The sequence below is a fragment of the Antrostomus carolinensis genome, unplaced genomic scaffold (assembly GCF_000700745.2).
Source record: "Antrostomus carolinensis isolate BGI_N321 unplaced genomic scaffold, ASM70074v2 scaffold37177, whole genome shotgun sequence".
NCBI lineage: Eukaryota > Metazoa > Chordata > Aves > Caprimulgiformes > Caprimulgidae > Antrostomus > Antrostomus carolinensis.
This window is the reverse complement of record NW_010328683.1, coordinates 14,811-36,124: the sequence shown is the minus strand read 5'-3', so window position 1 is coordinate 36,124 and position 21,314 is coordinate 14,811. Positions and strand designations below refer to the sequence as shown.

The following is a 21,314-nucleotide window of genomic DNA, read 5'->3' as shown; positions in this document are numbered from 1 at the left end:
AAAAACCCCCCCAAAAAACCAACCAAACAAACCAGAGATGAACGCCTCCCGCCCTTCACTGCCTGACTTACCCCCCGGCCGCCCCCGCCCCGGAGGAGTCTCCTTCTCCCGGGATTACGCTTCACGTTGCCTCTTGAGCAGGAGGAAGCGAGCGACTCTGCGCTGCCACAGCTGGAGTTTCTCCGCTGACCTCTCCGGGTACAGCAGCAGCCGGTTGTTACTCTGCATTCGGTGCTTCCCGCCCCGAAGCAGCCGTCGGTGGCTCTGTGAGTGGTAAAGAAACAACACAACATTTCTTTCAAAGCTCAAAGCTGTGGTAAAACCCAAAAGGTTTTGCAGTGGCATGTTTTAGGGTTAGTTTGTTTGTGGGTTTTTTTTTTCTTTGGTTTTATGTTTTGTTCTTTTGTTTGGGTTTATGATTTGGTTGATTTTATTGCATGGCACGTGTTGGGCCATTGAGTGACTCCTGTTGTAAAAGTGTCACAGTAGGAAGAGGAACACCATGGCCTGGGGCTCCTGCAGTGAGATCTCTGTGTGTTGGACATCGTGTCTTTCTTGGCATGAGCTGACCACATGTAAGTGATTCGGAAATAGCAGAGGCACTGGCCCCACAGCTGCTGTATTGCAAATGTTGTGGTAGATCAAAGGGCTCTTGGGTCTTGGCTGGACCCTCACAAAGAGGGAAAAAAAACCCCCAAAACCCATCAGGTAAGCAAGTGTTTAAAGTAAAAGGTTGTTTTAAGTGAGCCTGACCTGAAGGTGTTTTTCCCCAGGAGACTCAAAGCAGGAACAGTGATTAGAGAAATCTGTGCTGTTAGCTTTGATCTCCAAGAGCATTTGAATAACTGTGAAGTGTCTGGAAGTCAAGAAAATGGCAAACACTGCCTGTTTTTAAATGGAGAAAGACAGAAAATCAGGGCAGTAAGAGCAACCTGAGTTGCTTCAATCCCTAGAAAGTACCAGAGCTTGTTTGTTTCTGTGCTAGACCTGGGAGCACGCTTAGATATGGGGAGAAATAGTAAATACCACATATCTCAGCTTTAGCTCTAGCTGCAGTCTCACATGGCATTCTCTTAAGTAATGTCAGAGGAAAGACTAGTTGAAATTATTCCAGGTTGGGTGAATAGCTGGAAAATTGTATTACAGGATCTGTGCAGAATCTGGTAATATTTAGTGGTTTTGTAACTGAGCTGAGTGAGGGTCCAGAGGGTCTGCTAATTAATTTTGAAGATACCACCAAGCCAGGAGAGGCTGTGAGCATCTTGGAGCACAGCGTAGGAATTCAGAATGGTTCTGGTAAGTTGGAGAAACTGTCTGGCAAATGCAGGATGCAATTCGAAAGGGAATTTGCATCTGTCCTGTGCTCGGACTGCAATAATCAGCTGTGGAAATGCAGGATTGAGGAAGCAACTGGCTAGGCAGCAGGTGTGGGAGCAGAAGTGGTGTAGCAGGTCACAAGCTGAACACGGCAGGTAGGATGTCTTACTGCTGAAAATGAGAGGAAAAAAAGGTGAATGTTACTGGGCTGATGCTGTTTGTGAGGCAGCTGCGTGCCTGCAGTCTCAGGCAGCCTTTGCTCTGTTAGCCACACTCACAGCCACTTTTCACAGTATTCACCATAATTATGGCAACTCAAATAAGAGACATGGATTGTGATTCCTAGAGGCTGGGTTTAGGGTAGCCTTGCTCATTTCTTGGTACAAACACTGACCCACTGCAGTGCTACAAGCAGCAAGGCAGACACTGCACGTGCTTGGCTCTGACACCACTTACTGTGCCTTTTTAACTGATTAACGACTGGGGTAACTGGTGTGGGGAACCACAGTGCCCACGTCTGACCTCTTTGTATGTGTCCCCTGCACCCCCTGCCATGGTGAAGGCAGGTCACTGCGCTCATCCCTGCCCAGATGGAAATGGGCTGCACAGATGGAAATAGCAGAGATGGAGCCTGAGGCTCAGGAAGGACAGGGGAGCTGTGACCCCCCCATTTCTGGCCCAGATGGCTTAGGAGATGTGGGACCTGATCCAGGCTCGGTGGGCATTTTTCCAGCTGTGCTACCAAACCTCAGATGAGGTGTTAATGGCCAGCTAACCATTCAGATCAGCCTGGTGTTTATGGAAGGTAGTGGGAAGAGAAGGCAGAGCAGGAAAGGATCATTTACTCTATGTGGAGGGGGAAAATGACGTTATTGGCAGCTTTTTATAAGAGGAGAATCATTTCAGAGCTGTTTATAGGCTCCAGCTATCAGTGTTTCATCTGATCTATTAAGAGACTTGTGGAAGAAATCCTCTCTCCAACCCCGCCCTCGCTCCCCCCAATTCCCTTACTCCTTTTTGAGAAAGGACATAATTAACCCTCAGCATGTACAGCATGGCAAATCCAGAGCCCTGTTTTCAGCCGTGGGGATGCAGTCAGATCTAGTACTGTCCTTTCCCTGGAGTGCATTAGCAGCACTTGATCCACACAATCTGTTTTACCCAGCTGCCTTGGGCTCCACAATTTCATACACGAGTAGGAGAATATTACTTTGGTTTAAGCACTTTGCTGGCGATTTAGCTTGCCAAATACTGTCCCCAGAGGTGTGGCTTCCAAGTCTTTTCTAAAGCTGGCAAGAATGCCATCCCTTTGGTAGCTACTGAATTGTATTATCCCTCTCTCCCATCCCCAGTTTAGGTTTGCCATCCTCACGTGGATCCCAATACCCCTGGATTTGTCTAGTCATCTCCCTCTTCCAGCTGACTCAGTTTTGACATCAGTATGCAAAGACCAGGCTCAGTCCTACACAGCACAGGACAGACACTTCCCTCTGCTCTGAATGGGACCAGGTCTTTCTCCAAATCTGGCTCTCCCCCACCAGCAGTGGGGTGGGTACTCACATGCCTTTGGCTCTGCCTGTATTTCTGCATTCCTTTGGGAACAGTTTGTGTTGGACTCAGGTGGGCACAAGCGTGGCTGCACATCCACCAGGTGAAGAAGAGCTTGTTGGCAATACCCTCATCTGCTGTGAAGTTCAGACAAGGAAGAGAGATGTTATCCAGTGCAGTAAACTGGGACAAAACTACCCCACCAGTGGTTTTTAAGCCCGTATGCCTTGGCAGTGTGATTTTGCTCAGTGGTTTCTATCACCTGGTCACAGCTTTTCTGGTCTGGGGGTTGGTTCTTAAAACCCAACTGCTGGCACGCTCGCTGCAGTCACAGCCCTCACTCAGCGAGGAGCTGGTACAGCAGAGTCACTTTTACTAGAGGCCTTTTACTCCAAGAAATCGTCTCAAATTAGCCAAAGGAGGCCCTGAAGTGCATTAATGAAACTGCACTGAAACCCTGTGAGGAGAGAATACCCTTAATTTATTTACGTTTAAACTACCTGAGCAGCAAAGAGAGCAGGATCGAACTGTGACTGCGGGCCTTCTGCCTTCCCACAGGGATTAATGCCATTTATCTAATCCACTTTAACAGTTAATTTATATTCATTATCTTGATTTTCCCTGTGGGTTAGTTCAGAATGACTCTTAATTCTCAATGTGGAAGCCCTTATTCCAGACTAACAGTGCTTTAATCCTAAACTAGTTTAATCCTGGAGTGGATTAAGCTAATGTGAAACAAGGCTTTTGACTTCCAAAAAAGAACAGCCGTGTAAAGCACTAATTAGGACAGCTCTTCCATTGCAGCCTCACAGGCTGCAGTAATCCTTACTCACTGATGCCGAGTCCCACGGTTCCTCTGTGGCTGCCTGCTGCTGCTCTGCCCGTAGTGCATCCCTTGGCAGATACAGTGGTTGTAAAGCACATCCTGCTGGGCCAGCTCCTAGCTGGCCAACAAGCATGGCCCAACTGGTTTGTTGTGCCACAGAGTCTCCAGGGGAGCAGTGAATCCTGGAGAGCAAAGGCTAACAGAAAAACACTGGTTTTTTTCTGTTGGCAGGTATAAGCATTAGACACAATCCCTTTCTTGGGTAAGAGGAACTGTCCTCCTAGCAGAGAAGGAAAGTTTGAAATACAGCATATGCACAGAAGTAATCTCATGTCACTGCAAGAAAGAAAAGATGACAAAGAACAGAGTCATTTGTCACCCTCGTGGAAAGCAGGAAGAGGTATATGTCAAAGTGATGGACAGTGAATGACTAAGAGCACCTTCGGAGAGTCTCTGATGTGGTCAGTAGTTTTGAACAGCCCTTTTTTGCTTGGATGAGCAGCTTGCAGAGTGTCCTGGTTCCTTTGTCACACTGTGACAGCCTGCTGGCTCAGGGCAGGCGGGTGGAGAGGCTGTGAAAGCCCCACAACTGCTCTTTTTGTCAGAAAAAACCTTTTATTCTATCCTAGGTAGGTGCTATGAAGGACACAAGGTATGAACAGCAGCACCTTCTGCCAGCGTGGGCACCCCAGCCTCACATAAGACGTGCCTCAGTTTCCCCCTTATGAACTGGCACGCTGGTTCCCAGCTACTCCATCCAAGAAATGTCTGTCCATGCACCAGGGATGGAGTCTCTACAGAAACCCCTATCAGTGCTTATCAACTACAGAGAAATTAGATTCTGTTACCCAGGACCACCTAGGACCTTTGCCTTTCCTTCTGTGCCGTGCATCTGTGACTGCAGCCTGTGGCAGGCAAAGACTTTGCTAGTGAGAGCAATGTCACTGTCACTGCCCTCCAGTCACCTACAGACTCAGCTGTCAGAGACCAGTTCATGGCTGCACCAGGAAAGCGCCCGTTTCTGATGCAGACCAACAGAACAGTGGGAGATCTGCCTTTTCTGTGTGTTTTTAAAAGAAACTCAGGAAAATGAGCAGCATGGTTGGTTTTCAGCAAGCTTCTGAACGTGGCTGCAGTGGAGCTGGTCCCCAACAGCCAGCCAGGAGCCACTCAGGATGAGTTAATGGAGGATTTGATTGTGGGCCAGTTCAAAGGATCAGGAAGGTCACAAAGTGAAACGTCTGTCAGAGTTTCCCAAAAGACACGGAACTTTTATCACTGTAGTTTTTCACACTTGATGAACTGAATTTTTAAATGGAAAAGGAGAAAAAAAAATTACCTGCCAAAGTTTCAGCAGAGATGTGTCTAAATTCAGCTGTTGAATAGTACCCTGATAGCTGGGCAACAGATCACCAGGGCTATCTTCAGGTTCAGAACAAAGGGAGGAAAATGTAAAGAGCTTTTAAGGCCAATCCTGTTCCTTTTATTTGACATATTTAGCTGAGCAATTCTCTGTGAAAGTATCATCTGCAGCAAAGCCGCCCTGCTTTACAATCTGCCTGTAATGCATTTCCGAGAAAAGAGAGGCAGCGTCCTGCCTTTCAGGCTAACCTCTGCAAGAGAGGGATGAGGATGGCACGGCTCTCGGCTTTCCAGGCTCTCTGAGTCCCCCTCCAATAAGCTGCAGGGATTTATGTACACACTGAATAAATCTTTTGACATTTAACATTCTGGCATGTTATGATAAATCCTTGTAAGATGTAGAAACACATGCATTTTTTAATGGTGATTAGCTATGGGGATGAAACTACAGAGAAAATGTCTGGATTTTCCATCTCTGTTAGCTTAGAGTCAAAGCTAGATGTTTTTGTGGATGCCTGGTATCAGACTAAGCCACATAATTGATCTCAAGCAGGAGTAACCTGGTGAAATACAAGGGTTTGTGTCACAGAGCTGATCAAATTAATATACTTCAAGAGCCCCTACTGGTTTTAAAATATCAGTGAGCTTATAAGAGCCACTTGTTAGGAAAAACCTCCCGGGGACAAGTACAAGGGAACACTGGCAGGGAACAGTGTGCCTGTGAGCAGCAAGCACCTATAAGTGCACCTCCTTCCATCCTCATCTTCACAAGCCTGTTCTTGTTCACCTGGAAGGGATGTCCTTTCAGGTCCCTGACAAAGTCCAAAGAGAGATGCAGCTGAAACGAAGCCCAAGCAGCTGCGTAGCTGTCAGGAGCTGCTGTGCTCATTGCTGACACTGCACTCCTGGAACAGCTGGGCCAGGCCTGCCTGCCAGCCAGGGCACAGAGCATGTCATCCTTATAATTAAAATTAATTCCCTGAAGCGCTTTCCCTGAAGTACTTTCTCCTCTTCCCCAGACACAGCAAACAGCTGGAGGCTGAGATTACGGACGCTGATGCCAATTAGAGCTGTGATAAGGCCAGACGCACGGGGAGCATTAGCGCACAGCTCTGCTGTGGAGAGACGGCGCGTGGAGCTCCTCCATGTCAAGGTGCAAGGTGGCTTCCAACTGGGCAGAGAGCAACGCTGGGGAGGGCAAGGGTGGCCACAGCAGTCCTGGCGAGGAAGCCACCCAGTCCTGTCCCATCATGTCCCTGCAGTGCTATATGTTGTCTCATCCATGGGGTACTTTTCCTCTTTCACTTCCCAATTCTCAGCCAAATGTTTCAAGCATTTTCTTTTGTTCCAGCGTGAGCCAAACACCTGATATTTTTCTTAATCTCTTTTTGAAAAGAGCTAGGGTTTTACTGCAGATTTTGCCCAAGGATTTGGCTGGAAGCAGATAAAACTTCGATCAAAATGACTGAAGTCTGCTCCAGCACAGCCCAGAGCTCCTAACACAAAGGTTTTGCTGTCCTTGCCCCTGGGTAGTGCTGCCAACCATGGAGATAACTGGCATCTTCCTTCCACACTCAGAGCACGTGGGCACGCTTTCAGGAATGTGACATTTCATGGTTTTGGCCCCTGCATTTTAACTTTTTTTTTTAAACTGGTGCAAATCCAGAAAGGTGCCGTATGTTACAACGAAACACAACACATCTCCCACCTGCCGTGTTGGACTCTGCTGCCCAGCTGGACCAAGCAGAGGAGGGACACAGGCAACCTAAGCAAACACAAGAGCAGGTCAGGAGCTGAGCAGCGTGTGGGCAGATGGGGAGATAGCTGTGCACAGCCCAGAGCCAGACACCTTCTTTGCTTCCTGTAACTTGCCCCTTGCTGAATCACGTGCTGCCATGGAGGGATGTGTAGAGTCAAGCACAGGGCTCTCTCATTCCAAGGCTGGGACTCGAATGAAACCCAGATGTCTTGTCATACTGGGCATGGGGAGGTGCCTACTCCCAGCTCACAGAAGTGAGTGATAGGCAGAGGCACTGGGAAGGCAGCAAAAAGAGAGTGGACATGGCTTTTCCCGCTGGTTTGTGCATCGCTTTAAGCACAAACCCCCAGAAGGGAGCGTGAGGGGCTGGCATGCTTCTGTGGTGCTGGCTTTATTCCGAGACAGGGATTGCTCCCTGCTCTGCTCAGGGTTTGGGAATAACAACGACATCCACCAATAATAACTCAGGCCACCCTTGGGCTTGGGAGAGGGGTAGGGGTTTTTCTGAGGTCCCATGGCCGTATGGGACTGGGATTTTCCTTCCTCCTTCCTCTCCCAAGCCCATCTACAGCTGCCCCTGCTCCATTTTCCTCCCATCCCACTCTTCCCTTTTGCAGCCAAAATTGCAAAATCAGGTGGTAAAGATTAGAACCACTATTGAAACTATCCTGTGCAAGAAAGGAGCATTTAGAAGGCGAAATCCTCCAATCCCCTTATTCCAATTAGGGTCCTTTTTCTCACAGACCTGGGAGTGGTGCAAGAAAATTACTCCAGTCTGCTCCCAGTAGATAGCACCATCACAGCTGGCTCCTTGGCACGGGGAAGGCTCACCTGCAAACACACGAGAGAAAATCCCCGCTGCACACATGGACTCACACGCATGTATATTAAGAAAGGAAAAAACAAAAAAGAATGGGGGAGGTAGAAGTTCCTGAACACCCCATAAGCTGATTAAAGGGTATTTTACTATTACGTAGGAAGGATTTAGCCATGCAGTTCCTAGTACCATCTGACCTCAATAAACTCCCATGCCATTGGCAGGTGCTGCCATTGGATTGGGTCACAGCCTGTGCCTGGGCTCCTCGAAGGTCAGCTGCACCAGGATAGCTTCGTCAGGACTTGTGACACCATTGCTGGACATGTGTGGTGAATGAGATGGTCCTTTCCCAACCTTCTCAGCCTGTCTTGACCCTTGTGCACTTGGCCATCTTAAAGCCACAGACCTCAAAGATAGTAGTGCAGATGCTGTAGGAACATTTTGGGGTGTACATTTTGGCAAACCAAGGTGTCTCCATGAAGAAGAGGAGCCCCAGCAGATCCTGAGTTGCTGCAGTAACACAGCTGGGGTCTGGACAGTGCAGAATCTGGCAAGGGATTCTACCTTGTAAGGGTTGTCCTGGATAAACAGCAACCCCAGAGGCTGGATGGGCTTTCCTGGTCCAAGGCAGGAGCAGTGATGTCCATGTGACACTGTAGCAGCATTTATCCAGCCTGTTCGTAAAGCTCTCTGGAGATGGAGTCTGAATGCATTCACATGCTCCTCCAGCCAGAAGGTCTTTCCTGATCCCCTGTATCAATTTCTTTGAAGTGTGAATGGGAATTTCTCCCCTTTAAAACTCAGAATGACCCCCCTGAGCTTTGTAGACTGGTTTTGGGGACTCTGCCTGCATCCTTCCCGTGGTGTAGGGTCAGGACACCTAGCTTTATGATGAAACCCTCTCTTTTTCAAAATGCAGTTTCTTGAGTCTTTTCCTCCAACACAGAAAAAGGACAGGCTCACATGTCTCTTTAAATATTGACAAATTTGGGGCTAATACATTTAACATAGTTGTAAGATGCTGCATTTCACACTGCAGGTTTGGTGACCCCTCTCTCCCACTGTAAAGAGGAGAAAAAAGACCTTCCTCTGTGCCACTCTCAGCTTTGATGCCTTTGGGGCGGGTCAGCTTGTGTGCACCAGCCACTAGGTAGGTTCAGTGCAGAGCCTCGGTGCTGAAGTGGGGATGGCCCCTCTGTTTCGAAGCCTTTGCTCACTGCCACGCACACGGGTGTCCCCAGCCGACAGCACGCGGCTGCTGTAAATAGTCCTTGCACCCGTGGCAACCAGATTTACTTAATGCAGCTCACCACAGGTCTGTCCATGCTGCCTGTGTCAGTCAAGCGTAAGCACAAGTGACTGCACAAATATCATGGTGGCTTTATGGCTGGCAGTGTCCTCAGGGCAGCTCACCTCCTGCTCAGGGATGGCCCCAAGGCTGACAGACCCTTCCTTCCTTCTCCCTCCTGCCCTGGAGCATATCTCCCTGCCCTCTTCAAGGAGTGCTGATGCACAGCCTGGGTGCTCCGTAGCGTTACCTGTTTGCTGCACTTTGGGATGCATCCTGTAAAACGATGTTATGTCCCAGAAATGGGTATGGCTCTGGTGGCTGGTGACAAGGATCTGTTCAGCCCTCACTTCTTGCAGCTTCGGCAGCTGTGCAAGGAGCAGGGATCAGACGAGGGCAATAGTTGCCTTTTCCTTTGTCATTCTTGGAGTCGATGATGGGGAGGTTTTCTCTGCAGTGATGCTGCACAGCGATGATGGGTTAGATTACAGTCCTTAGTGGATGATCTGCTCACGCTTTGTGCCTGGTGGATGCAGGCAAAGGGAATCTCCACTCCCACTCTGAATGCTCACACAAGTGGAGAATGGGAAAAGCAAGGTCCAAATTCACAAAGCTCCGTTCAGCTGATATTGCTAAGCAGTGTTGTTTATCACTCCTGTTTCCATGCTGTCCCCTGATGAGAGTTTAATGGTAATTCTGATTCTCTAAAGGAGAATCAGATGTTGTTTAGGGCTGGGGATTTGGTTTGGGCTCCAGGTTATTCGTGTATAAATTGGCCTGAATTTCCTCATCAGAGGCTTCAGGAGCTGCCTTTTAAGTTCAAGCCCGAGGTCGTCACCTGTATTATGTTGCAGCACTGCTGGCCATGGACACGCACTTTTCTACCTCTTCACCTTTTCACCCCCTGCCACTGTTGCTGCAAAGAAAACCCCATATTTTCTTTGGTTACAGAGTAGATAAATCAGGCTACTTCGTGTTCTTTCAGTCCCCAGAAGCTTTTGCCCTCCTGTTATTCACCCTCTGCTGCCATCATGGGGCCACTTCGTCGTTGCAGCCTCTTCTGAGGCCTCTTTAGACCTGCTTAGCTTCTCACAGCAAACTGAGTCTCCCCAAGAGCCTGGGGGCATTTCAGACCCACTGAGGTTTTTTGCAAAGGAAATGAAATCGCATCGGTAATTTTTAGCTCTCTATATGTTGTTTAGCCTTTTAAAAATAAACTTCTTTTCCTCTTTGCCTTGTTCCTACATGTTCTTTCTCAGTTATAGGTGTTTGGCAACACTATGAGCCCAAGGTGAAGCTGGCCACCACCAGTGCAGATATCAAATATGAATACAGAAAATGTGAAGATTTAAATGCAAAGAACAAAAATACAAGAGTTGCAGATGTCACTAATGTCACTGGGGGCTCCCAAAGCAGGACTGGGTGCTCAGAAGAACTTTCAGCTGCCATGGGAGAAGGATGTGACTCACAACGCGTCCACAGCTGGTTGTGTAGAATGGAAATGCATTGAATGAGGCTGTAACACTATAGAAAGTTGTATCAGAGCGATGGTGGGAGGAACAGGAGCTGCGACAGCAGCAGCACAGCTGAAGAAAGCAGTCGTTACAGAAGGGAGAGGAAAGTGGTTGGGAAATGCCTGGATGTGTGCAGGACTGACCTGCACTGTCTCAAAGGAGAAAATGGGCTCCTCTGTCCAAGTGGTGGCTGTGACACCTCTTGGTTCTCCTGTTCTGGATCGAGGAGACTTTTCACCCTGTTTCTCCCCCTCCCTTTTGCAGGGCTCCAGCAGCAGCCTGCGGTCACATGCAGTAGTGCTGGGGTTTGCTGCTAATTGGTACATTGGTTATTCTTCCAAGGGAAAGATGATGGAGAAGATCAGGTACCTCCCAGCCCTCTAGTCAGGGGATGCCCTGCGCTTGTCCAAAGGGAAAAAAAATATAAGTAGGCAAGGAAAAGTTTAATATAGCTCCTATTTCTCCAGTTGGAAGATAAGAAGATTTATATATGACGATTAATCCTTCCAAGCTACTTTGTACAACATAAAGAAGGAGAGAAAGGGCATAATCCCATTTCCTCCCTCCATTTCCATGCCACCTTTAGTAGCAGTATTTGAGAGCAACTGGCTCCAACTCCCAGAGAAGGCAGGGGATATATTCAGGATGCTTTCTATGCATGTGTAAGTATGCTGCTTTCTTTGAAGCTCTGATACAGTCTATTCTCAGCAGACCTTTCCCAGACATGGCTGTGAAACCACAGCTTGAAAGGTATTGTCCCCTCATGCAAAAGGCAGCCCTCATCCTACTGATCAGACAATATTTGCCCTAAAAAAGTGACATGTCCTTCAGCTCATCGCAGGTACACACATACACTCACTGACAGCTCCTGGCAATTACAAACAAAACCCAAGCCAGGATTAAAAAAAGAACAGAAGATTAAGCTCCCATCAAGAGGTAATTAAAGCCAGGAGGAGAGATAATGATGGCAATCGTAATGAAGCAATTGGTACAGGGATGTTTGCCCAACAAATTACTGCCATTATAGACAGAAGCAGGAATTAGTACCCATCAGCAGAAATACAGTCCATCAAATGGCTCAAAATCATCTGATCAGGTTTCAGGAGTAATTAAAAGGACATTCCAGCCTGGGGACATTATTTGCTGTTAATCATGATCACTCATATTCATATCTTTACCCAAGTAATTGCTTCTGATAAGGGCTGCAGATTTATAGGGGGTCCTGGTGAGGAGTGGGTCAGTGGTGCATCGTAGTCGTGAGACAGCTGAGAGCTGGAGTGACCACGGTTTGGTGAGTGCCGCTGTGCTGGCGTGGTGGGGCTGGACAGGCTGCCTTCTGCTCTCTGTCAGGTTTTGGGGGGTGGATTTCAGGCCTCCATGATGCTTTGCTGAGCCGTTGCCTTAAGGCCATCCATTTGATTAGCAGCTAGAAATGTTATGAAGAGAGGGGGAACTCCGGATGGGACTTAAAATGGGCTCTTAAAAGTGGTTCTCCAAGACAAATGCCAGGGTTGGTGCAAGAAAGGCCAAAATGCTGTGGTGAGATCCTGACCGGGGGTCAAGGCACCGCATGGCAGACATTGCCTGAAGGACAGGCTCAGGATCCAGGTTTCCCTTCTCTGAAGGGTGATGTGCTCTGGTTTTGGTGGCTGTTTTCAGCTCTTTCACATCCCTCAGCTGGGAAGCAGTACTGTGGAGTCTTTGTTTGGACTCCAATGAGAAACTGGTCTTTGAAATGTCCTTCTTGTTTTTTGGATAATCCATCCCCCTCAAAGCCAAGTAAGGCAGAAAAACACAGCACTAAAGCATCAGAAGTGTGTGTGTGAGACAAAGCTTGTGGCTCTTTAATCATGCAACACCTCTCACCTGTCTGCTCCACAGCTCCCATTAAATATTTGTGCTGTGGCTTCCAGTGAATAAATTTCTGTATAAATCCCCCACTCTTGTCCTTCCTCCTCTTGCCTCTTCTCATCCTGCAGTATCTCTAGAGTACCAAACAGTCCCAGAAGGGTGGCTAGAAAGTGTTCAGGAAACTCTGACCATCCTTTAATGCTCTTTGTACTGTCTAGTTTCAGATTAAAATAAAACCAAAGTGGGAGGACTTTGATTTTGGGTTAGTAAGCACCATCTGAGAGTTTGCAGGACAGTGACTAGGAAAGCAAGGTTTGCTTCTTTACAGGAGGAAGGCAGGTCTATTATAAAATACAGATATGGCTCCTGTGTAATCCTTGGGGAAACATGAACACCCGCTTATAAAAGCAAATGCACGTCTCTGCAGGCATAAGGCTGCAAAAAGAGCCTGGAAATAAAAGGGGAAAATATGCAACAGCTTGTGATAAACAAAATATTCTCTTCTCTCTTCTCTCTTCTCTTCTTTTTGAAAACAAAAGATGAGGTTCTACTGCTACTGAAAATGTATGTTATTTCTTTTTTCCTTCTTGAAACATCAGAAGATAGGCAGATATCAACACACACAAGAGCCCTTCCCTTCTCCTGCGTGTAGATGAACTTTCATCTGGTACATGCTATTTTTTTTTCCTTGAAAAAGCCCAAACAGAATTTTCCTGGGCATCCTCTAGGTATTCTGATAGCTGTCCATGTGTGATGTGTTCATGGGTTAATCTTTTGTATTTTAAAGAAATACTATCATTGCTGACAGGAATTCCTGCCTAATTTAGTGCTAGTGGTGTTATTTCTATAGCAGAGTCTTCTGTGTGGTGTGTGAACTGTACCAGACAAAGACCAAGGTGACTTGTTCTGCTGCTCATAAAACCTTGTGCTTTAATTCAGGAGAGAACATGGTTTCCCTGATGACTGGTCTGTGGCAATTAATGATTCCCATGATTGTCCTATCACACTTTGCAGCATCTCTTCCATCCCGGGAGAGGTAAGCATTCCCTGTGTCTCTGCTTCCTTTTTCTCCATGGCTTTTTGTTCAGAAAACCTGTTAGCTATAAAGTCAGCCTTTTATCTTCCTTCCAGAACTTGCAGCTACTTGGCTGTTGGATTTTTGTCTTCCTTAAACTGACAGTTAAACAAATGCAAATGCTGTAAATATTTTTTCTTGCTTTAGAGTGGAAACACTGGTTTGACTTAATTTGGGAGAAAAATCAGGGCTTCAATCAGATCAAACTACAGTAAAAAAGACACTCTTGGGGCTGCTTTCCTGCTAGGTACTTGTAAAGGCTGATTGAGGTGGAAGTTTCTGTTTCAAGTAGCCTAGTCCCATGAAAACACAACCAAAAATAGTCACTCTTGTAAGTTCAACAGTTCAGAGTCTTGTGTCTCCTGTAAGATTTGCCATTTTTTTTTTGTGAAACTTTGCCAGACTGGCACAAATTCTTGCCTGTCTTTGTTTGGGACTCTCTTTCCTTGAGGGAGCAGTTTTAAATCCTGTTCCTCTGTGGTCTGAAAACCATGCCTTGTCACCTCTTTTTTCTCTTTTAACCTCCCAGGACTGAGAGACATGCTGATGGGCTCTTCCACAGTGAGCTCAGCAAGATGAATGGCAATGCCTACGTGCGGCAGCTGGTCAAACACCTGGTGGGCCTCAAGGAGAGGTAAGGACCAGCCAAAACCACCCTCCTGGGGCATGGAAGTCTCCAGCAGGAGGTGGGATCCCAGCAATGAGGGGGATGCCCTCACTGGGGTTGAGCTGTGTCCAGCATCAGAGCCAGCCTGAGCACTGGCCTCATCCAGAAGATGCCCAAGATGAAAGGAGACAGAAGAGAAGGGGAGGGATACAAGGCTCCGTGATGGTGGGAACAGAGACATTTCTGTGTCTTGTGGTAAGTCCCACATCACGTGGCTGGGAGCAGCAGCTGTACCGTGTGTTCCCTGACGCAGGTCCCAGCGGCACTCAGATGGGCTGTTTACCAGTGAATACAGCAAGATGAGAGGAAACGCTCAGGTTCAGAAGTTCATTCAAAATCTCATGGGCCGCAAGCGCAGGTAAGAGCTCTGCTTCCTGGGGACGGGAAGGCAGCCTGGGCCGTGCGGGCTGCAGGGGGGCAGGTCTCAGCTCCAAGGAAAAGGGGGTGGCATGGCCAGTGGTTTGGGAAACTTCAGGCAAGGGCAAGCAGGCTGAGGTTGGTCTCCCTCTGGGCTGTGTCTGGAGCTGCTGTGCAATAGCAGAGATATCCCATCAGCCTGCCCTGCCTGTCACGGCAGAGCAGGACACAAACCTTCTCACTGAGGCCATTTCAAAGCATAAAACAGTGTTATCTATGTGTATGTCATCTGTATCTATCTATCTATATCATCCACAGGACACAAAACTTTACCTCAGATCACAGCCTGACATTTTTTGTTTGTATTTTGATTTAGCCTTTTGGGGAAAGTTGTGGGTGATTTATCTACTTCAGCTAAAGCTCCTGAGAAAATGTTTGTAGATAAATGGGCTCCATAGCAGAATGAGGAAGACCTCTGGGTTTCATGGTCCCCACCGATGGCTCTGACTGCCAAACTGGGCAACCTTTAGACATAATCATATATATGGCCAATACGGGGTCTTTCATCCAGCCAAAACACCACCAGCTCCCACCGAAGCTGTGTGTGTGAGCACATCATCAGGTATAATGTGTGTCCTGCTGTGATACAGCTCACAGCTGCTGCTGCCCTTGCTGATGGTATGTCATGAAGGGAGAGATTTGCCTGGAGATGTTCCCTTCAAGCTTGGTCCTTTCTTCAAGGCAGAGACACAGCACATTGATTCCTTCCCATCTGTTCAGAGTGCCTTGATGTTTTCTGGGGCATGCACCACTAACAAAATCCTGGCAGATGCAGTAATTTTTAATTTCCAAATGCTGGAAAAAACATATATATCCCTGGGATATATATGTTTCTTTATCTAAACCAGTTCTCCAGGCCCAGTCAATGCAGACACGCAGGGGAGAGAGGAAGAAAACAGCCATGAGGAACTTTGCTTTGTGTGGTTGTACCAGAGCTTTCTAAACACCAGGTAGGTGGGACAGATTTGTCACCTCTATGGCCCCGATCACCACAATATTGAAGCCGAAAGGGGACTTTCAGCAACTTGTAAATACCCAGTTTTTGCCTCAAGTGCAGAAGTCTGGTGTGATGCATCAGATCAGAAGGGCTCAGCTGATATCCTCAAAATTATCCTCAAAAAGGGGAAGGGTGGAAGATATGACATTGATTGTATTTTACAATCACCTTTGCTTCATTCCCCATCAGCCTGTGGGGCACTGGCTTGGGGACTGTCCCTGCTGAATTGCAGCCCTCCATCACACAGTTTTGTACCTCCTGTCACTCTGCCAGCAACCTCACTCCCAGGGGTGCTTTGCAGAGCTAGAAAAGCAAATGCTTTAGCCTGACTGCAAGGTGGCAGGCGGCTGTGTGCGGTCTCAGTTGATTTCCATGCCTGCATTCACAGTAATCTCTATTTCTACATGCCCAGCCCACCGGGCATTGTTTTGCCTTACCTAGCGCAAAGCTGGCGTTGAGATTTACAGCTAAGAAGTGCCGTATAAAAGCAAGTTACTAAAAACAATAAAACCCAGGGAAATTAAATAATATCTTTTACTAATCATCCTGGACTGAAACCATTGTTCATCCCATTAGGAAACCTGATCTAATAGTTAAAATAGAAAACCTTTGCTACCCCATCTTGCTTCAGTTATTGATTTGAACACACACCTCAGGATGGGCTGCCCCAGCATCTGTACATTGTCTCTTCCTAGTGACTGACTACTTTCAATTAGACATCTCGCTGTTCCATCACTAAAATTAGGAGGAAGAAGCTGGCCCTTAGTACTTCTTGTCCATGTTGCCTAGAATAGATGGGGAAGATAACAACAACAGGCTTGCCTGTGCACTGGTGGGGTGCCTGCCTGCAGGCAGCCATGATCTGGGTCCCTCTATCATACATCTGCTCCTTGGAGTCATCTTTGAATTTTACAAGGTGACCTTGTCATACCTAATGCAGTCTGTGCCCCCAGGAATCACTAACTAATGCTCATTTCTTCTGTCCCAACAGCCGCTCGGACAGCGATGCCAGGGATGCTGCTGCAATTGCCAGCCAGTATGTTTGCCCCATCTCTAAGCAGCTGTTTGCAGACATGAAGGAAGATACAGAAGGTTTTGACTGAAGGTGGAGGGAAAGAAACAGACAAGGAGATGGCTCTGCATGTATATAGCCTTGAAAATAACCACGGAAGCTATTGAATTTGCTTAGAAAAAACTCTGGAAAGAAGCCAAAACCCAATAAAACCTCTCAGATTATCAGGAGTGAAATACATGTCAGTGTGAGCTGGTGTCAGTAGATGGAGCCTGCATGAAGCACAATCACTTCTACTTTGTGTTAGCATCTGGCTGCCTGCTTCTGAAGTCAAATAAAGATTTGCTAGCTACACCTTTGCTTCGGCTGCTCTTTGGGAAACAGTAGTAGGGGTGGTACCATTACTAGGTGTTGGGCCAGTAGGAATGCAGAGTTGGAGGGAAAAGTACTTTGCCAGGCGTCCCCCACACGAGGCATGTTGGGACTCGCTGGAGAACCTGGCCACGTCTTCCATGTCTGGGACTCAGCACTCTCACAATCCCACTGTACAAAGGGGGCAGCATCTGGGCCTCCATTTAGCAGAAACTTAGCCAGGTGCTAGATTTTATTGCAAAGAAATGTACTGAGAGCTATGCAACACAGATACACACTCTAAATACTGTTCCCACTCCATTCTGCCCCTGTATTTACTGGCCTGGCTTTCTCATAGCTGCTAAAGACAAAGCTGCACGAGAAGGAATTTGTTCCCACCACTGAATGAGCTTTACACATTATCCCTGCACCACGCTGCCTGCCAAATTCCCTTCTCTTACAGAACAGCATCTCCACCTTTCCTGTAAAACCAACAGATTTTGAAGAGCAGCTCTAAAATAAAGTATCTTTAGCTGCAGTGCTGCAGGCCTACTGCAGAACTGCTCAGTCCATCCTGCACCATCTGTTTTCACCATTTGTGATGAACCTGACATCTGCAAAGAAGCTAGTTCATCTCAAATGCTGATCTAAGCACCCATTAGATTATTGTGGTGCTGAAGTGCTGTTCTTCTGGGCCTTGGCATTTGTTTATTTTGGTCCATAGGAAATCTCTGCTAGGCAAGTAACCTCTTGGAGAACTTTTGGAAGGAGTGTTGACAGTCTGTATTTTCTTAAGCCACTAACGGCCACGTGGCTGAAGTGCAGCACCTGAAAGCACTCTGAAATCAACTGGGATTTTAAAAGGAGCAGTGAGAGCAGCTGTCTTCTCTCTTCTCCTACACAACGGGCAGGTTGAAAATAATGGTGTTTCTCTGCACAAGGGGCCAAATGCCTGATATTTGGCTTGGAAAAATTTACACAGGCTCAGGAAAAAACAGGATGAGACAGCAGAACAGCAAGCTGTTGAGGCTTCAGGAGGCTGCTGAGATGTAAGTAATTGGAGCCTGGATGGAGATGCTGGGGAGCGTCCCTAAAAAGAGCCGCTGCTGGCAGCTGGTAGAAGGGGACATACATTGTCCCTACAAAGTTTCTGGGTAATCACTGGGCTGCAGCTGAGCCCAGTCACTGTCTCTGCATCCACTCAGCTCACCTTGTGACGGTACCGTAGGGTGGCCAGGAATAACAAGATTGTCTTAGAAACATAACTGCTCATCTCAGCCCAAGAACTTACCCGGGGCCTAGCTCCTTCCTTTATCATCCAAACAAAGGAGCAGCCAAGATGGTTTTGTCTTCACTGAACATTTGCCTTTTCCAGAAATAAAGAGAAGGTATTTGAGAGCTGGGGTTTGGTTTTTTTTGTTTGTTTGTTTGGGTTTTTTTTAAATCTGTTTTTCAGGAACAACATGACATTGAAAGTAGGAGAGAGGAAACCATAAGTCATGGGCTGGAAAGCAAAACCTGTTATAAGAGGGCATGTGGGCCATGCAGAAAAAGCCTGGCTAAAATAAAGAAGATACAGGGGGTATAGTAGTATCGTTATGGAATGAGCATTTTTCCAGGAAATTATCTGACCAAAACAAATCCTATCTCCTGCATATCAGAAACATAAATTTCCCTACTTCCTTCCCACTGGGAGAAGCTGGAGTACACAGACAGTTCCCCAAGTGTCAGCCCTTGTCCTCCTTCATGCTCATCTCGGGGGACTTGGTTCTGAATTCTGAAATGCTTCAAATACATCCTTGTTGCTACAGAGAGTTTAGGATAAAGACCCAGGAACAAAGTAGAAACAGGAATTTATGCGTCACCGTGTTCCATGACTGGTAAATGTCTTTCAATAAGTCACCCAATAAGGCAGAGAGGCAAAGGTTGAACTGCAGCAATCCACTCCAGCCAGCCAATGCTTTTTGCCTTCCTGGGGCAGCGAATGCAGAAGACAACACTGGGAGAAACAGGGAGAGAAGAGGACCAGCTCAATTGGAAATGGGGATTTTTTTTCAACACTGGCAGCTCACAATGGCTGTTTCTCCCTGGCTCCTCACTTCTGTGCTCTTTCTGCTGCCCTTCACGACACGTGTTTCAGCACAGCAACAAGGTAAGCTCCTGCAGGAGATCCACGACCACAGAGGAATAACCCTCATGGCAGCAGGTCGCACCATTGTAGGTGGAAGGTTTTTACACTCCTACTCCAGGACAGCTTTGTTCAATGACTTTCTCCCCAGTGGTAACCAGAGGGGTCTCAGGTCTCACCCAGCTTTGTCACAGTGTGAGTCCCTGGGCAATTTTGTGTCTGATTTGTGTGTTTTTCCAGGATGTTCTGTCGATAATGACAAACCAAGTGTTTATGAAAATAACCTTCCTGGCTACGTGGTGACCACGATCCATACAGAACCAAACTTCACTGTAACGATTGATCCTGCTTCCCCTGATGTCAGTTTTTTCGCTATACAGGGGTCGGAGCTGCAGCTAACCCGAAGTGTGGACTATGAGGTAAGCCTTTAGTTGGCAGGCTGTAAGGATGAGATGATAATGTTGGGATGCAATGAGTTTCAACCCGAGGTCTTGGACTTCCAGGGATTTGTAACCCGTTTCCAAAGGATCTGGGAAATAACTTTGAAAAATAAAGCTACTTCAGTTGGGTTTGAGTTCACTGCTTGAGAGGTCAGCCCTGCCACAAGCAGAGTGTAGGGAGGAGGGGGATGCATGGTATGCCTGCTGTCACCTTCTTTCAATGAATCTGTATGAATTAAAGCAAGGGGAAGTGTTAAAACGAAAAATTGTGACAACTGTAGTGTTCAGAGCCCTCCAGGACACATGTAAAATGATTCCTATTTCCTGTAGCTCTGAGCAGTGAAATGATCTTGTATGAAGCATAGAAGCACTATAAAAAGTTAGTGTGTTCAGTTAGATTGCTGCTAAGTTATTTTATCTTCCTGGAGTGCTCTGTACACAGCCACAAACATCTTTAAGCTCCCTTTCCCCTAATGTAAAAACCTGCATTTACTTGAACAAAGAATAGAAGACAGAGTTAACACCCCGCAGGCGACACTGTGCAGTGTACATGGTACATTTCTGTTTCATTCAATTTTAAAAGAAATCTCTGTTTGAATTCACCTGAAGTGTGAGAAAATGGCCAGTTAGCTCAGCAGACATGTTACAGGAATCGCAGGGAGAGAAGCTGGAAGGCTGGTCTGCTTTGACTCCATCATAAACGCGATCCCAGCGCTGATGGATGGCTGTAAAGGCAAGAAAGGAAAAGTTAGCTATGTCTGAAAGCAAGATAAAGCCCAGCAGCATTTCTGATTCAGCAATGCATGTATCTGTCTCATTTATTTTATAAAGAGTTAGTACTTTTGTCTTGTTTCTACAATGTCTGGGTTCTTGTTTTTGTGTGCAGGAAGACACCGTGCTGCTGGTGTACCTGATTTGCCAGAACAGCGCTGAGCAGGTGAGTCCTCCTCCAAATACCCAGCCCTGTTACAAGGCACTGCAGGGCAGCAGCTACTTCCTTCTGCTCTTCCCAGTCCACAGAGCAGGGTGAGGAGATATCTTTGTCTTTGCAGACATACACATCCCTTTCACAGTCAGAGAGAGCACCCAAGGCTCTGTGAATGTGGAGCGGGTGGGAACAAACCCACAAACCCCACACCCTGTGGGCTGGCTGCAAACACCAGCCCCATCTCGCCCCCATGGAGCTGTGCTCCTTACACCATCCCTTCTGGTCACTGCAAATCAGGATCAGCCCCTGACAGTTCCCTTTTTTGTCTTTGTTTCTCTCACTTTACCCTTCCAGCAGGTAGATTCTTTGCAAATTGTTGTGACCATTCTCAATGTCAACGATAATGCTCCAGTGTTTAAGCAAACAAACCTCACAGAAGTTGTTCCTGAGGTAAGCATTTACAGAAGGGAAGAGGGCACTGGGTCACTCAGTGCCGTGGGACTAAGGAATGGTTAGCAAGGAGAAGTCTTCAGCAGAGAAAATAACCTCAGCAACTTTGTTTCAGGATACAAAGGTGAATGCAACCATTGTAGCCCGTGAGGATTTAAGTGCTAGTGATGCTGACCTGGACATCATCTTTTATGAACTCACAACAACAGTGCAGGTGAGCGGTTTTGTCCTTTGGGGGGAAAATGGCAGCTCTGGAGAAGTGTTTGTATTTCATTCAGAAGAGCCCCAGCTCTGAGGCTAAGGTCACTGTATTGCATTTAGTTCTCTGACAGCTTCTAGAAGAGGCAGGTCTTCTGCAAAAACCAAATGTTGGTTTAGTTAGCAGAGCAGAGCAACCAACGCTGCAGGTATTGAATTCTCTTATCGCTCACACTTTATTACACTGTACAGATTAAACTTTCATCTGAGCCATATGATGCAGGGAAGTCTTGTTGGGATCATCTGTAAACATATCAGGAGAGACCTTTGTACCTCACGGAGCTCAGAGTTGTGCTGAGTTGGGTAGGG

The 21,314-nt window shown here is 47.1% G+C and overlaps 2 protein-coding genes across 2 annotated transcripts in view; both read left to right on the top strand.

Annotated features, from left to right (window-relative positions):
* Positions 1-13,225: 13,225 nt before the first annotated feature.
* LOC104528352 (glucagon family neuropeptides) lies at positions 13,226-16,541 on the top strand. The gene is made up of 5 exons (XM_010172330.2): positions 13,226-13,318; positions 13,887-13,991; positions 14,278-14,382; positions 15,290-15,391; positions 16,430-16,541. Exons 1-5 carry the CDS (start codon positions 13,230-13,232, stop codon positions 16,539-16,541), a joined length of 513 nt encoding a protein of 170 aa, XP_010170632.1. The 5' UTR covers positions 13,226-13,229.
* Positions 16,542-18,871: 2,330 nt separating this feature from the next.
* CDHR5 (cadherin related family member 5) overlaps positions 18,872-21,314 on the top strand; it is an 11,569-nt gene continuing 9,126 nt past the window's right edge. Inside the window, exons 1-5 of the mRNA XM_029086048.1 lie at positions 18,872-18,953; positions 19,170-19,348; positions 20,256-20,306; positions 20,655-20,747; positions 20,863-20,961. Of these exons, the coding sequence (XP_028941881.1) occupies positions 18,875-18,953; positions 19,170-19,348; positions 20,256-20,306; positions 20,655-20,747; positions 20,863-20,961 (501 nt within the window). The 5' untranslated portion in view covers positions 18,872-18,874. The remainder of the gene's footprint in view (positions 18,954-19,169; positions 19,349-20,255; positions 20,307-20,654; positions 20,748-20,862; positions 20,962-21,314) is intronic.

Excerpts from the sequence above, each read along its gene's own strand:
- LOC104528352 (XM_010172330.2), top strand. The coding sequence starts at position 13,230 with ATGGTTTCCCTGATGACTGGTCTGTGGCAATTAATGATTCCCATGATT. Across the intron at positions 13,992-14,277 it reads CTGGTGGGCCTCAAGGAGAG|GTCCCAGCGGCACTCAGATG; the intron begins GTAAGGACCAGC and ends TCCCTGACGCAG. Across the intron at positions 14,383-15,289 it reads CTCATGGGCCGCAAGCGCAG|TTCTCCAGGCCCAGTCAATG; the intron begins GTAAGAGCTCTG and ends TATCTAAACCAG.